The sequence below is a fragment of the Pseudophryne corroboree genome, chromosome 9, assembly GCF_028390025.1.
Source record: "Pseudophryne corroboree isolate aPseCor3 chromosome 9, aPseCor3.hap2, whole genome shotgun sequence".
In the NCBI taxonomy this organism is placed as follows: domain Eukaryota; kingdom Metazoa; phylum Chordata; class Amphibia; order Anura; family Myobatrachidae; genus Pseudophryne; species Pseudophryne corroboree.
The window spans coordinates 153,318,389-153,335,981 of record NC_086452.1 but is presented as its reverse complement, the minus strand read 5'-3'; the positions used below and the strand labels follow the sequence as shown (position 1 = coordinate 153,335,981).

Sequence of the window (17,593 nt, the reverse complement as noted above, 5' to 3'; positions counted from 1 at the left end):
AACACACCGAATCCGACAAAAAATTTTAAGGGAGGTTTTGCGAATCCAAAACACGGCCGCGGAACCGAAACCAAAACACAAAACCCGAAAAATTTCCGGTGCACTTCACTAATTTAAAATGGCAACAGAAATAAATGTTGGACAAGCCTTGTGTAGTATTTATTCCTATTGCCCAAAGCCACCAAGAATATTTTATTCAAATATTTGATTAACTAATGACTAGAATTTTATATAATAATACCATTTACCTATTATTATTTTATTTTGAATAGACTTATTTATAATTAATGAAGATTGAGTTGATCAGTCACAAACTTACAGCAGTACAAAGGAAGTTTAGTGATCCAGAGAATGTATAGTGGAGTCGGTGCAGAACAGACTGACGCAGGTTTCGGACATAAATCCATTAGCATCACATAATAATATGACTTTGGTAAAATTGCAATACATTGGCAAACAACTTATTGCCATATTTTCCAGTTTAGTGAAACAGGTTCATACTTTCTCAAAGTACACCAGTCAAAATGCGCTTCAGACTAAAACCACTGTATCATGATGCCCTAGATTTATTTTATCCTTTATCTATATTACATGGGGAAACATATCCATCTTTAATGGCTAGGATATCCCTTCATGTAGAAGCCACACTCTATATACCCACCGAACAAAGACCATCTAGACCACTCAATTAACTTTTCAGCAAGTCCTCCAGCTAATTTTTCTTAGATTTTTTTCCCCTGTGGATACAACTTTAAAGCTTTATATACCCACTCCCAGCATTTTAGGGGTGCAAGACTGACCATTTAAACCTCGGAGGACTTTTATTCATTTATGTTTCTTTACTAGTTGCATTTACAGTTTTTCCATTCTTTTCCAATATTTTCATTCTGTGTCCACTTATTCTTGTGTAGACAGGTCAAGAACATTCATGTTTAAGTTCCGTAAAGGGCATAAGGAGGCATAAGTCAACTACGCCCAGAGATGCGTCTGATTTGACTTACATCCTTCTTGTAGGAAGTGTTGCTTTGTGCATTTTACGGACATGATTTAAGTTCCTGAGCTAATGATGAGAATGTCTGCATTTTATTTTTTTGGTCAGATTCTCAGATTCAGGGGGGTATCCAGTTGTGCATACTGTGAGAAAAAAAAAGGTTGGATTCCTACTGGTCCCAGTCATTCCCCTCCATCTGTCCACTGGGGAGGTGGCTGCCGGGAGCAGGACTGCCATCAGAAACTGTGGGGCCCAGAACTGACTGTATATATATATATATATATATATATAACCTCCTCAAACAGGCGGCACTCAGAGGCTGTATAAATGGTGAAAACTTCCAGTGCTTTATTTCAACGTTTCGGGGGTCAAGCCCCCGTCTTCAGGAAAACACACTACAACAGTGACAATACATGTGACAACCTTTAAATAACTCACCCCTCCAAGAAACGCCAGCCTCCGGGGCGAAGGCGCCGCCCGCGACTCCGGGTCCCGCACTTCCGGCTCCGGCTCCCTCTCTTCACAGGAAGTCGTCCTGCAGGAAGCCGCGTCACCACGTAGCCCGGCGGCGCCCCGCAACGGCTGTTGGCAAGACAACAGTGTACACGTTACTATGGTAACCCAATACAAATGTCAAACATCAATCTAACAAACAACGGGTTCCCGCCTGCAGGCATTCCCGATACCACTTAGGACAAATGTAGAATAAAACATTTGAATATGAATACAGTGCTGATTAATCGTTAAGACACACCTGTATCTACTTTGTTTCTAGCTGACAGGTGTGATACATAGTGAATAAAACGTGCACATACATAAAAATGCATCCAATTGCAAGACTTACCTATAAATCTGTATCATCTAATATTATTGTGTAAGCCACTTGAGCTCAGTACTATGTAAAGGCCTTTCTTTCATTCCGACAAACTTACCCGATAAATTTGGATGGAAAGTAGAGGCGTACAAGTTTCACAGGACGCTTAAACTGAAGGAACATTTTGGCAAAGTTCCAGATAAACCAGGCCCCAGCGAGATGAAGCCTCAGATTCGGAGATTAGGCCCCATGTCCCAATTTGAGCCGGTGTCTCACCATCCGTCAATTAGGACATTTGCCCGTATGATGGACACTTTGCAAGACGAGCCAGCCCCCTTTGTACCGAAGAACCTGTCTAAAGAAGAGCAATTGGCGTTAAGGTCCTTACGGGATAGACAGGACATCATAATCAGGGGAGCGGACAAAGGGGGCTCAATAGTTGTGTTGGATACCACTGATTACATCGTAGAATGTGATCGACTATTATCTGATCAACAGACATATTGTTTGTTGGATAGTGATTCTACACTGTTGTTTAAGTCTGAATTAGATGAGATTTTGTCTGAAGCCAAACTTGAGGGTTTAATTTCTATAGAAGTGCAGCTTAAATTGCCTTGCTCACACCCGGTGGTACCGGTTTTTTACATCATTCCAAAAGTCCATAAGGACGCAAGGAAGCCCCCTGGCCGCCCGATCATATCGGCCAGGGGCTCTCTTTGTGAGCCTATTTCTATGCAGATGTGAGCCTATTTCTATTTTTTTGGACACGTTTTTACAGCCATGTGTGCAAGCCACATTTACGCACTTGAAAGATTCTAACACGCTCCTTAGAAAATTGTTGACAGTAGAAGAGATTCCAGCGGGTATGTCTATGGCGACTCTAGACGTCACGAGTCTATATACATGTATCCCCCATCAGGCGGGGATCATGGCGGTTAGACACCTTATTTTGAATAACGCAGCTTATGAGGGACCAGACGTTGAGTTATTTTTGAGATTACTTGAGTTCACATTAACCAGGAATTATTTTTTGTTTAATGGGCGGTTCTATAGACAAATATCAGGGTGTGCCATGGGGTCCGCTGTGGCCCCCTCATTGGCAAACGCTTACATGTGGGAGGTAGAGCGACAACTGTTTTTTTCAGATTTAGCGGTGTCCTCTAACATAAGGTTATATTACCGATACATAGACGACCTCCTATTGTTTTGGGACAGTGAACCTCAGGCCCTTAACTTGCTGATTGAGAAACACAATAGCTCAGATAGCCCCGTCAAGTTATCTTTATCCATTCAGTCACAGGAAATTTGTTTCCTGGATATTAAAATCATGATCAAAGATGGTAATATCCAGACAACTCTCTATACAAAACCCACAGACCGCAACACGTTGCTGCGGTTTGACAGTTTCCATCCCCCGGCTACCACCAGGGGTTTACCATATTCACAATTTCTCAGGGTTCGCAGAATCACGAGCAATCCTGATGAATTGGAAACACAATTTAATGATATGACTGAAAAATTCCTACAACGTGGGTACCCTCTTAAGCTTTTACAGATAGCTAAGAAAAAGGCTTTAATGAAAAGTAGGTTAGAACTACTGGAGAGTGAGTCTGGTAAACCTAGAGAGAACAGAGTTCCTTGGATTAATGAATTCAATACCTCTAGCAAGAGAACATGCACACAGATGAAACATTGGTGGCCGTTGATTTCCTCCGTTGCCAGTTTACCCACCTTGTGCCAGAGTGAAATCATGCCATGCTATACCCGTAGTGCCAATTTAAAAGATCTTTTGGTTAAAAGTGACATTACGGGACTTAAAAGCGGTCCAGCAACCTCACATTTCTTGAGCCGCAAGCCGGGGTGTTTTAAATGCCTCGGCTGCACGACCTGCAGCTTCATGCTGACAGGTAATTATATTTCCCACCCGCATACAGGGAAAAAGATTCCCATTAGATGGCCCCTCACTTGTCATTCGACATATGTAATTTACGTGCTCATTTGTCCATGTAGTCTTTACTACATTGGAAAAACACAATGTCAATTTAAAGAGAGGATGGCTCAACACCGCTCGGCCATCCGGGCGGCGGTGCAATCGGGCAATAGTGAGCAACCGGTTGCACGCCATTTTGCCCTGAACAAGCATGCGGTGTCCTCTCTGCGGTACAAAATAGTGGATCAGGTCCCAGCATCACTTCGCAGGGGCAACAGAGCCAAGAAGCTTTTACAATTGGAATCCAGGTGGATTTACAAACTAAACACTATTCACCCGAAAGGTCTAAATGATAGCTTAGGGTTGAACTGCTTTTTATAAGATGTTACATATATGCAGTTTAAACGACACACCTAGATTACTTGGCAGTTTTTTACATTATGTCAATTGTATAATGGATGACATATTGCTTGATAAGGAGGGTCCCATAATGTGGTTCCATAAAAGTTAATACAGGTTGAGTATCCCATATCCAAATATTCCGAAATACAGAATATTCCGAAATACGGACTATTTTGAGTGAGAGTGAGGTAGTGAAACCTTTGTTTTCTGATGGCTCGATGTACACAAACTTTGTTTAATACACAAAGTTATTAAAAATATTGTATTAAATGAACTTCAGGTTGTGTGTATGAGGTGTATATGAAACATAAATAAATTGTGTGTATGTACACAAACTTTGTTTAATGCACAAAGTATATTATAACATTAGCTAAAATGATGTTTAGGCTGTGTGTATAAGGTGTATTCGAAACATAAATGCATTATGTGCTTAGACTTAGGTCCCATCACCATGATATCTCATTATGTCATGCAATTATTCCAAAATACGGAAAAATCCGATATCCAAAATACTTCTCGTCCCAAGCATTTTGGATAAGGGATACTCAACCTGTATGTACTGTATTAATAATGTTAACTAAATTTATTTTTGAATTTAATATAACAATTAGTTGTGAGCTCAAGTGGCTTACACAATAATATTAGATGATACAGATTTATAGGTAGGTCTTGCAATTGGATGCATTTTTATGTATGTGCACGTTTCATTCACTATGTATCACACCTGTCAGCTAGAAACAAAGTAGATACAGCTGTGTCTTAACGATTAATCAGCACTGTATTCATATTCAAATGTGTTTTATTCTACATTTGTCCTAAGTGGTATCGGGAATGCCCGCAGGCGGGAACCTGTTGTTTGTTAGATTGATGTTTGACATTTGTATTGGGTTACCATAGTAACGTGTACACTGTTGTCTTGCCAACAGCCGTTGCGGGGCGCCGCCGGGCTACGTGGTGACGCGGCTTCCTGCAGGACGACTTCCTGTGACGAGAGGGAGCCGGAAGTGCGGGACCCGGAGTCGCGGGCGGCGCCTTCGCCCCGGAGGCTGGCGTTTCTTGGAGGGGTGAGTTATTTAAAGGTTGTCACATGTATTGTCACTGTTGTAGTGTGTTTTCCTGAAGACGGGGGCTTGACCCCCGAAACGTTGAAATAAAGCACTGGAAGTTTTCACCATTTATACAGCCTCTGAGTGCCGCCTGTTTGAGGAGGTTATAGAAGGGTACCCATTCCCTGAGGAGGGCACCGGAGCCAGGACCCAGTGGGAGAGGAGAGTGCTGGATCAGTATGAGGAGTATATATAAATATATTTATATATATATATATATCCATATGTGGTGGCACTCGAAATAAATAGACCAGGCAGGTTTGAGTTAACCAACGTTTCAATGCTCAGACAGCGGCATTTTCGTCAGGGTGCCTCTGTCTGAGCATTGAAATGTTGGTTAACTCAAACCTGCCTGGTCTATTTATTTGAGTGCCGCTGCATATGGACATTGTATTACGCTGTACATACCAGTACAGCCTGAACTGGATGGCACCGCTTTTTTTGTTTGTTCAACTGAATGTTTTAAGTATTGAGGAGTGCCGCTTTACAAATATACATATATACACTGCTCAAAAAAATAAAGGGAACACTGAAATAACACATCCTAGATCTGAATGAATGAAATATTCTTATTAAATACTTTGTTCTTTACATAGTTGAATGTGCTGACAACAAAATCACACAAAAAGTATCAATGGAAATCAAATTTATTAACCCATGGAGGTCTGGATTTGGAGTCACACTCAAAATTAAAGTGGAAAAAATAAGAATTTACTTACCGATAATTCTATTTCTCATAGTCCGTAGTGGATGCTGGGACTCCGTCAGGACCATGGGGAATAGCGGGCTCCGCAGGAGACAGGGCACATCTAAAAAAAGCTTTTAGAATCCCGGGTAAGACTCATACCAGCCACACCAATCACACCGTACAACTTGTGATCTGAACCCAGTTAACAGTATGATAACACAAACGAAGTAGCCTCTGAACAGATGGCTCACAACAACAGTAATAACCCGATTTTTGTAACAATAACTATGTACAAGCATTGCAGACAATCCGCACTTGGGATGGGCGCCCAGCATCCACTACGGACTATGAGAAATAGAATTATCGGTAAGTAAATTCTTATTTTCTCTAACGTCCTAGTGGATGCTGGGACTCCGTCAGGACCATGGGGATTATACCAAAGCTCCCAAACGGGCGGGAGAGTGCGGATGACTCTGCAGCACCGAATGAGAGAACTCCAGGTCCTCTTTAGCCAGAGTATCAAATTTGTAAAATTTTACAAACGTGTTCTCCCCTGACCACGTAGCTGCTCGGCAAAGTTGTAATGCCGAGACTCCTCGGGCAGCCGCCCAGGATGAGCCCACTTTCCTTGTGGAATGGGCCTTTACAGATTTAGGCTGTGGCAGGCCTGCCACAGAATGTGCAAGTTGGATTGTACTACATATCCAACGTGCAATCGTCTGTTTAGACGCAGGAGCACCCAACTTGTTGGGTGCATACAATGTAAACAACGAGTCAGATTTTCTGACTCCAGCTGTCCTTGAAATATATATTTTTAATGCTCTGACAACGTCCAGTAACTTGGAGTCCTCCAAGTCGCTAGTAGCCGCAGGCACCACAATAGGCTGGTTCAAGTGAAATGCCGAAACCACCTTAGGGAGAAATTGAGGACGTGTCCTCAATTCTGCCCTGTCCGAATGGAATATCAGATATGGGCTTTTGTATGACAAAGCTGCCAACTCCGAAACTCTCCTGGCTGAAGCCAGGGCCAACAGCATGGTTACCTTCCATGTAAGGTATTTTAAATCTACCGATTTTAAAGGCTCAAACCAATGAGATTTGAGAAAATTTAGAACCACGTTCAAATCCCACGGTGCCACTGGAGGCACTATTGGGGGTTGTATATGTAGTACACCTTTGACAAAAGTTTGTACTTCAGGCACTGACGCCAATTCCTTCTGGAAGAAAATTGATAAGGCCGAAATTTGAACTTTAATGGACCCCAATTTGAGGCCCATAGACAATCCTGCTTGCAGGAAATGTAAGAATCGACCCAATTGAAATTCTTCCGTTGGAGCCTTCTTGGCCTCACACCACGCAACATATTTTCTCCAAATGCGGTGATAATGTTGTGCGGTCACTTCTTTCCTGGCTTTAATTAAAGTAGGAATAACTTCCTCAGGAATGCCCTTCTCTTTTAGAATCCGGCATTCAACCGCCATGCCGTCAAACGCAGCTGCGGTAAGTCTTGGAACATACAAGGTCCCTGCTGAAGCAGATCCCTTCTTAGAGGTAGAGGCCACGGATCCTCCGTGAGCATCTCTTGAAGTTCCGGATACCAAGTTCTTCTTGGCCAGTCCGGAGCTACCAGTATTGTTCTTACTCCTCTTTTCCGTATAATTCTCAGTACCTTTGGTATGAGAGGCAGAGGAGGGAACACATACACTGACTGGTACACCCACGGTGTTACCAGAGCGTCCACAGCTATTGCCTGAGGGTCTCTTGACCTGGCGCAATACCTGTCCAATTTTTTGTTGAGGCGAGACGCCATCATGTCCACCTTTGGTTTTTCCCAACGGTTCACAATCATGTGGAAAACTTCTGGATGAAGTCCCCACTCTCCCGGGTGAAGGTCGTGTCTGCTGAGGAAATCTGCTTCCCAGTTGTCCACTCCCGGGATGAACACTGCTGACAGTGCTACGACATGATTCTCCGCCCAGCGCAGAATCCTTGCAGCTTCTGCCATTGCACTCCTGCTTCTCGTGCCGCCTTGTCGGTTTACGTGGGCGACTGCCGTGATGTTGTCGGACTGGATCAACACCGGCTGACCCTGAAGCAGCGATTTTGCCAGGCTTAGAGCATTGTAGATCGCTCTTAGCTCCAGTATATTTATGTGAAGAGACGTCTCCAGGTTTGACCACACGCCCTGGAAGTTTCTTCCCTTTGTGACTGCTCCCCAACCTCGTAGGCTGGCATCCGTAGTCACCAGGACCCAGTCCTGTATGCCGAATCTGCGGCCCACTAACAGATGGGCAGTCTGCAACCACCACAGGAGAGACAACCTTGTTCTCGGTGACAGTGTTATCCGCTGATGCATGTGCAGATGCGATCCGGACCATTTGTCCAGCAGATCCCACTGAAATGTTCGTGCATGGAATCTGCCGAATGGAATCGCTTCGTACGAAGCCACCATCTTTCCCAGGACTCTTGTGCATTGATGTACTGACACAGTTCCTGGTTTTAGGAGGTTCTTGACAAGTTCGGATAACTCCCTTGCTTTCTCTTCCGGGAGAAATACCTTTTTCTGAACCGTGTCCAGAATCATGCCCAGGAACAGCAGATGTGTTGTCGGGGTCAATTGAGATTTTGGAAGATTTAGAATCCACCCGTGTTGCTGAAGCACTACTTGTGTTAGCGCTACACCGACTTCCAGCTGTTCTCTGGACTTTGCCCTTATCAGGAGATCGTCCAAGTAAGGGATAATTAATACGCCTTTTCTTCGTAGAAGAACCATCATTTCGGTCATTACCTTGGTAAAGACCCGAGGGGCCGTGGACAACCCAAACGGCAGCGTTTGAAACTGATAATGACAGTCTTGTATCACGAACCTGAGATACCCTTGGTGTGAGGGGTAAATCGGGACATGTAGATAAGCATCTTTTATGTCCAAGGACACCATGAAGTCTCCTTCTTCCAGATTCGCTATCACTGCTCTGAGTGACTCCATCTTGAACTTGAATTTCTTTATGTACAGGTTCAAGGATTTCAGATTTAGAATAGGCCTTACCGAACCGTCCGGTTTCGGTACCACAAATAGTGTGGAATAATACCCCTTTCCCTGTTGTAGGAGGGGTACCTTGACTATCACCTGCTGAGAATACAGCTTGTGAATGGCTTCCAAAACCGACGTCCTTTCTGAGGGAGACGTTGGTAAAGCAGACTTTAGGAACCGGCGAGGGGGAGACCTTTCGAACTCCAGCATGTAACCCTGAGATACTATCTGCAGGACCCACGGGTCCACTTGTGAGTGAACCCATTGATTGCTGAAAATCTTGAGTCGACCCCCCACCGTTCCTGAGTCCGCTTGTAAAGCCCCAGCGTCATGCTGATGGCTTTGTAGAAGCCGGGGCGGGCTTCTGTTCCTGGGCAGGGGCTGCTTGCTGCCCTTTCTTACCCTTTCCTCTGCCTCGCGGCAGATAAGACTGTCCTTTTGGTCGCTTTTTATAGGAGCGAAAGGACTGCGGCTGAAAAGACGGTGTCTTTTTCTGTTGGGAGGGGGTCTGAGGTAAAAAAGTGGATTTGCCGGCAGTTGCCGTGGCCACCAGGTCCGAAAGACCGACCCCAAACAATTCCTCTCCTTTATATGGCAATACTTCCATATGTCTCTTGGAATCCGCATCACCTGACCACTGTCGCGTCCATAAACTTCTTCTGGCAGATATGGACATCGCGCTTACTCTTGATGCTAGAGTACAAACATCCCTCTGAGCATCTCGCATATAAAGGAAAGCATCCTTTAATTGCTCTAGAGTCAATAAAATACTGTCCCTATCCAGGGTATCAATATTTTCAGTCAGAGAATCCAACCACACTACCCCAGCACTGCACATCCAGGCTGAGGCTATTGCCGGTCGCAGTATAACACCAGTATGTGTGTATATACTCTTCAGTGTAGTTTCCAGCCTCCTATCTGCTGGATCCTTGAGGGCGGCCGTATCAGGAGACGGCAACGCCACTTGCTTTGATAAACGTGTGAGCGCCTTATCCACCCTAGGGGGTGTTTCCCAGCGCGCCCTAACCTCTGGTGGGAAAGGGTATAATGCCAATAACTTCTTGGAAATTAGCAGTTTTCTATCGGGCTAACCCACGCTTCATCACACACGTCATTCAATTCCTCTGATTCTGGAAAAAATACAGGTAGTTTTTTCACCCCCCACATAATACCCCTTTTTGAGGTACCAGCAGTATCAGAGATCTGCAAAGCCTCCTTCATTGCCGTGATCATATAACGTGTGGCCCTATTGGAAAATACGTTTGTTTCTTCACCGTCGACACTAGATTCATCTGTGTCGGTACCCGTGTCGACTGACTGAGGTAAAGGACGTTTTACAGCCCCTGACGGTGTCTGAGACGCCTGAACCGGTACTAACTGGTTTGCCGGGCGTCTTTGACATTATCACGTAATTCCATAACTAAAGCCATCCATTCCGGTGTCGACTCCCTAGGGGGTGACATTACCATCATCGGCAATTGCTCTGCCTCCACACCAACATCGTCCTCATACATGTCGACACACACGTACCGACACACAGCAGCCACACAGGGAATGCTCTAATCGAAGACAGGACCCCCTAGCCCTTTGGGGAGACAGAGGGAGAGTTTGCCAGCACACACCAAAAGCGCTATAAATGTATATAAACAACCCTAGAAGGTGTTGTTTACTATATATGCGCTCTTAATATATAAATATCGCCAATTTATGCCCCCCTTCTCTTTGTTACCCTGTTTCTGTAGTGCAGTGCAGGGGAGAGACCTGGGAGCCTTCCTCACCAGCGGAGCTGAGCAGGAAAATGGCGCTGAGTGCTGAGGAGAATAAGCTCCGCCCCTTTTTCGACGGGCTTTTCCCCGGTTTTTAAGAAACTGGCCTGGGTTAAAATACATACATATAGCCTTAATGGCTATATGTGATGTATTTATTTTGCCACTAAAGGTAATTATATTGCTGCCCAGGGCGCCCCCAGCAGCGCCCTGCACCCTCCGTGACTGAGTCAGTGAGCCGTGTGACAACAATGGCGCACAGCTGCCGTGCTGTGCGCTACCTTCAAGAAGACTGAGGAGTCTTCTGCCGCCTGCTTTCCGGACCTCCGTTCTGCCGTCTCTTCAGCGTCTGTAAGGGGGATCGGCGGCGCGGCTCCGGGACGAACCCCAGGCTGACCTGTGTTCCGACTCCCTCTGGAGCTAAGTGTCCAGTAGCCTAAGACTCCAATCCATCCTGCACGCAGGTGAGTTGGAAATCTCTCCCCTAAGTCCCTCGATGCAGTAATCCTGTTGCCAGCAGGAATCACTGAGATTGAAACCTAACAAAAAACTTTTCTAAACAGCTCTTTAGGAGAGCCACCTAGATTGCACCCTCTCGGACGGGCACAAAAACCTAACTGAGGCTTGGAGGAGGGTCATAGGGGGAGGAGCCAGTACGCACCATGTGACCTAAAAGCTTTTTTTAGATGTGCCCTGTCTCCTGCGGAGCCCGCTATTCCCCATGGTCCTGACGGAGTCCCAGCATCCACTAGGACGTTAGAGAAACACACTACAGGCTGATCCAACTTTGATGTAATGTCCTTAAAACAAGTCAAAATGAGGCTCAGTAGTGTGTGTGGCCTCCACGTGCCTGTATGACCTCCATACAACCCACACAAAAGGCTCAGGTAGTGCAGCTCATCCAGGATGGCACATCAATGCGAGCTGTGGCAAGAAGGTTTGCTGTGTCTGTCAGCGTAGTGTCAAGAGCATGGAGGTGCTACCAGGAGACAGGCCAGTACATCAGGAGACGTGGAGGAGGCCGTAGGAGGGCAACAACCCAGCAGCAGGACCACTACCTCCACCTTTGTGCAAGGAGGAACGGGAGGAGCACTGCCAGAGCCATGCAAAATGACCTCCAGCAAGCCACAAATGTGCATGTGTCTACTCAAACGATCAGAAACAGACTCCATGAGGGTGGTATGAGGGCCGGACGTCCACAGGTGGCGGTTGTGCTTACAGCCCAACACCGTGCAGGACGTTTGGCATTTGCCAGAGAACACCAACATTGGCAAATTCGCCACTGGCGCCCTGTGCTATTTACAGATGAAAGCAGGTTCTCACTGAGCACATGTGACAGACGTGACAGAGTCTGGAGACGCCAAGGAGAACGTTCTGCTGCCTGCAACATCCTCCAGCATGACCAGTTTGGCAGTGGGTCAGTAATGGTGTGGGGTGGCATTTCTTTGGGGGGGGGCGCACAGCCCTCCATGTGCTCGCCAGAGGTAGCCTGACTGCCATTAGGTCCCGAGATGAGATCCTCAGACCCCTTGTGAGACCATATGCTGGTGCGGTTGGCCTTGGGTTCCTCCTAATGCAAGACAATGCTAGACCTCATGTGGCTGGAGTGTGTCAGCAGTTCCTGCAAGACGAAGGCATTGATGCCATGGACTGGCCCGCCCGTTCCCCAGACCTGAATCCAATGGAGCACATCTGGGACATCATGTCTCGCTCCATCCACCAACGCCACGTTGCACCACAGACTGTCCAGGAGTTGGCGGATGCTTTAGTCCAGGTCTGGGAGGAGATCCCTCAGGAGACCATCCGCCACCTCATCAGGAGCATGCCCAGGCGTTGTAGGGAGGTCATACAGGCACGTGGAGGCCACACACACTACTGAGCCTCATTTTGACTTGTTTTAAGGACATTACATCAAAGTTGGATCAGCCTGTAGTGTGTTTTTCCACTTTAATTTTGAGTGTGACTCCAAATCCAGACCTCCATGGGTTAATAATTTTGATTTCCATTGATACTTTTTGTGTGATTTTGTTGTCAGCACATTCAACTATGTAAAGAACAAAGTATTTAATAAGAATATTTCATTCATTCAGATCTAGGATGTGTTATTTCAGTGTTTCCTTTATTTTTTTGAGCAGTGTATATATGTATATTTGTAAAGCGGCACTCCTCAATACTTAAAACATTCAGTTGAACAAACAAAAAAAGCGGTGCCATCCAGTTCAGGCTGTACTGGTATGTACAGCGTAATACAATGTCCATATGCAGCGGCACTCAAATAAATAGACCAGGCAGGTTTGAGTTAACCAACATTTCAATGCTCAGACAGAGCAGTGTGTATATATATATATATATATATAAAAGAGCAAAAATGACAGCACTCAAAACAAAACCATAGTACAGAATGAATAGATGGTGCAAGGCAGTAAAATAACATAAAGGCACTCGCTTTTCCAGCTCATTGGAAAAAGCAAAACAAGCCAGCACTCACGGTTTAGATAAGAAAACGAAGAAGATTTATTCCATAACAGCTGTTTCAACCGATACAGGTCTTCCTCAGGGGCCCCTGAGGAAGACCTGTATCGGTTGAAACAGCTGTTATGGAATAAATCTTCTTCGTTTTCTCATCGAAACCGTGAGTGCTGGCTTGTTTTGCTTTTTCCAATGAGCTGGAAAAGAAGAGTGCCTTTATATATATATATATATATATATATATATATATAAAATTAAATAAAAATAAACTTATTATTTTTAAATAAAATGTAATTCCTATGAACATATGAGCGACACCATATTATGCCCCTTGCACCATATTAAGTCCCCACAGAAATGCCCCTGACAGCATATTATGCCCCCACATTAATTCCCTTGTCGGGCTCAGTATGATTTACAGACGGTCGGGATGCCGGCCGTCAGTATACCAACAACCACATCCCGGCCGTCAGTATGCCGGCAGTGGGGCGAGCGCAAAGAGTCCCCATGCGGGCTCGTGGTCACCCACAAGTGGGAATAGCCCCTTTGAGACAGGACTCCGGCTGTCGGTATTGTAAACAGTTGGGATTCTGGCTTCGGTATCCTGATCGCCGGGATCCTGACTGCTAGCAAATTAACTGCATTCCCCCTTGTCATCATATTATGCCCAAACAGTAATTATTGCTGTACCTGCTCGCTGACAAGGGGTTCTACTCGGTGTCAGGGGTTCTGCTCATTGTCAAGGGATTCTGCTCGTTGTCAGGGGTTCTGCTCGTTGTCAAGGGGTTCTGCTCATTGTCAGGATTCCCCCCACCAGCTCTCGCCGCTGCCGCAGCGAGTCTGCCATTTGTTCCTGCCTGCTGCAAACTATTGAAAACGTCCCTCCCAAAATGGCCGCCACCTTAGAGGAGACAGTTATTAAAGATACTAGGGCCACCTCTAGTATCTTTAATAACTGTTTCCTCTGAGACAGTGGCCATTTTGGGAGGGACATTTTCAATAGAGCATGGCAGCGGACAGAAGGGGAGGGTCAACGGTGGGTGGACGGTGCTATGAGTGGACCGGACTGTCCCCTCTCTATCAGAGAGACCTGGCCCAGGCCAGCTGTGCCCCTAGTACCCCCCCCTGATACCAGCCCATAATTCATAAGGAGGGGTGCTGCCAGGTCGCCAGACAAAATCCTGTAGATTTTTTCCTAAAAATAAGGATTTTAGGTGCAAGAAAAAAAGAAGCAATGATTTCTATAGACCTCAGCCAGAGTTATTTTCTCTCCTTCAGTTGAATAGGAAGAATCCAGCACTGCAGTTTTTTCAAAATTGAGAGCACAATTGAATATGCCCTTTAAAGTTACACAGATTGTATGATTTATGCAAATCCTAGTACAGACATAAATGTAGATAAGTATGTGCACGTATGCACTTTAGTGTGTAGGAAATTTTACGTTTAACCTCACAGTGTTTATTTTTGCAGTTTTGAGTCACTCACTGCACCATCCTATAGATACAGGTAGTGCTGGATTTCCTACTAGGCACGTGTCTAGAGGCGCCACTAGCTGGGAGTGGCACAGCAGTCCCCATTCATCAGTTTTCAAGTGCCCCAACTCAGCTGTGGCTATTTGGACACAGAACAAAGACTACATTACCCATGATGCATCAGGGGGAGTCTCAGAAACAGGCGCATGTGCAGTCCAGGAGCCTGAAAAATTACATTTGTATCAGGGAGAGTTTCTCAAACATTCCATGCGCTATCCGGGAGATAGGAAGATGATGTTCTCAGCTAATTATAGATATCCGCAAAAGGACATAAACACAGGTAGCTAAAGGTGCAAAGTCTCACCAAAATCCTGGGAGCAGGAGCAGGCACCCAGTAATATTGTTACTAGGGGTAGCATGCCCTAAATCTACTCCAGGATACAGGCAATAAATTATATTATTTGTTTTGAATCAGTATTGTGACTCAGTTTTAACTATTTTCATGTAATTCTCATGAATTTCTTGTAATATACTTTTGTCCTTTCTTTTCCAGGTTTTTCTACTAGAATCTACAGGGCCACTTTTTGTATACTTTTTATTCTATTTCCGAATGCCTTTTTTCTATGGATTAGCTAAGGCTTTTACATCAAGTCCTCACTCCGTTGTACAGTAAGTTCCACGTTCCTATGCTACTTCATTTTATTTAGATTCACACTTCCAAAGTGTTGATTTTGGCTTGCTGAAAATATTCTCTTCTGCAGCTTGGCATGCTGCTGCCACTCGTTCCACTATATCAAAAGGTTGATTGAAACAATATTTGTTCATCGATTTTCACATGGGACAATGCCGTTGAAGAGTATTGTAAAGGTAAGTGCATACGGTATCATGCAAGTATGTAGATGTTTGTTTAAAGTAGATCACTCATAGACAAGCCTAAAGGCCCATACACATTGGCCCTCATTCCGAGTTGATCGGTCGCAAGGCGAATTTAGCAGAGTTACACACGCTAAGCCTACGCCTACTGGGAGTGTATCTTAGCTTCTTAAAATTGCGACCGATGTAATCGCAATATTGCGATTACAAACTACTTTGCAGTTTCTGAGTAACTTCAACCTTACTCTGCCTGTGCGATCAGTTCAGTGCTTGTCGTTCCTGGTTTGACGTCACAAACACACCCAGCGTTCGCTCAGACACTCCCCCGTTTCTCCAGCCACTCCTGCGTTTTTTCCGGAAACGGTAGCGTTTTCATCCACACGCCCATAAAATGCCGTGTTTCCGCCCAGTAACACCCATTTCCTGTCAATCACATTACGATCGCCGGAGCGATGAAAAAGCCGTGAGTAAAAATACTATCTTCATTGTTAAATTACTTGGCGCAGTCGCAGTGCGAATATTGCGCATGCGTACTAAGCGGATTTTCATTGCGATGCGATGAAAAATACCGAGCGAACGACTCGGAATGAGGGCCATTAGACGATGTCGCTCTGTGAGCGACATCGTCTAACGTCTCCCCCTCCCGGGCCGGCCGGTCGGCGGCCGCCTGTACGCACTGAGCGATATGACCGCTCATATCGCTCAGTGACGTCACGCCCCCGCCAGCCCTGCATGAAGGTCGTGGACGACAGTCCACATCCTTCATGCATGCCCTACCGACAGCGACGATCGTTGCCGACCCGTGGGGCCGCGCATCGGTCGTCGCTGGCGGCATACACACTTAACGATATAATGAGCGACGTCGCTCAAGGAGGGGGAAAATGAGCGACGTCGCTCATTATATCGTTAAGTGTGTATGGACCTTAACTCTGGAAGCCGTCTGTCTGCTACCCTCACAGAGCACAGACCCCAATATGTATAAATCTGGAAAAGTAATAAAGTGGAGAGAGATAAACTACCAACCAACCATCTCCTAACTGCCATTTTTCAAACACAGCCTGAAACATGGCCATTAGGAGCTGATTGGTGCTTTGGGGTCTATTTACTAATCCTTGGATGGAGATAAAGTGGACGGAGATAAAGTACCAGCCAACCAGCTCCTAACTGTCATTTTTCAAACACAGCCTCTTAAGGTGGGTACACACTGGCCGATATATCGGCCGTTCTCTTGATTGGCCGATATATCACGGGTAGGTCGGCCAGTGTGTACGGCCGATACGTCTGTGAACTCCGTCGTTCACAGGGGTATTGCGTCGGCCCTGCAGCACAGCCGACGGCCAATATATCTACCGATATATTGGCGCGTCGCTGTGTGTGTTTGGGCAGTCGGCCGACCACCCATACACATGCTGCGACAGCCGACTGATTGACAGCTGAATTGGGCGGGCGGGTGTACACGCCCGCCCAGTTCATGACGTCAGTCCCTGACGGATCGTGCAATGTGTATACTCAACACACTGCCCGATCCGTCCATAGATATATCTGCCGATCAATTGATCGGCAGATATATCTACCAGTGTGTACCCACCTTAACATGGCAGTTGGGAGTTGTTTGGCTGGAGCTTTGTCTCTGTCCACTTTATCTCCACCTAAGGCTTAGTAAATAGACCCCTTTATTCCCATCCACTTTATTTCTTTTCAAGGCTTAGTACATAGACCCCTAAGTGTCATTTGGTGTCATATCATGCATATGGTATTTTCCAGCAGTGTATTGTATGTTAACTTTCATGAGGTAGTTTATGGAGTTGATCTCGTAAGGAGAGAAGAATCTGTAACACTGACTCTAGGTGCCAACTGTAACTGCCATGAGCATCACATCAGTGGCTGAAGTAGTTCCAATGCCAAAAGTTCATTACTTACAGTTCATTACAGAACTGCCCTATTGAACTGCTGCAGACGCATTGGATCTTTAGGCTACTCTTGGAATCTTTATTTGATTTCACATGTGGCATATGTGTTCAGTCATGTACCAGTTGTTTATTCCAAATAAA

The 17,593-nt window shown here is 45.5% G+C and overlaps 1 protein-coding gene across 3 annotated transcripts in view; it reads left to right on the top strand.

Annotated features, from left to right (window-relative positions):
• Positions 1 to 17,593, top strand: part of LOC134957742 (very-long-chain enoyl-CoA reductase-like) — a 200,168-nt gene that overhangs the window by 137,813 nt on the left and 44,762 nt on the right. For all 3 annotated transcript variants that reach the window (XM_063939862.1, XM_063939860.1, XM_063939861.1), the window contains 2 exons: positions 15,223 to 15,338; positions 15,431 to 15,536. In XM_063939862.1, the coding sequence (XP_063795932.1) occupies positions 15,223 to 15,338; positions 15,431 to 15,536 (222 nt within the window). The remainder of the gene's footprint in view (positions 1 to 15,222; positions 15,339 to 15,430; positions 15,537 to 17,593) is intronic.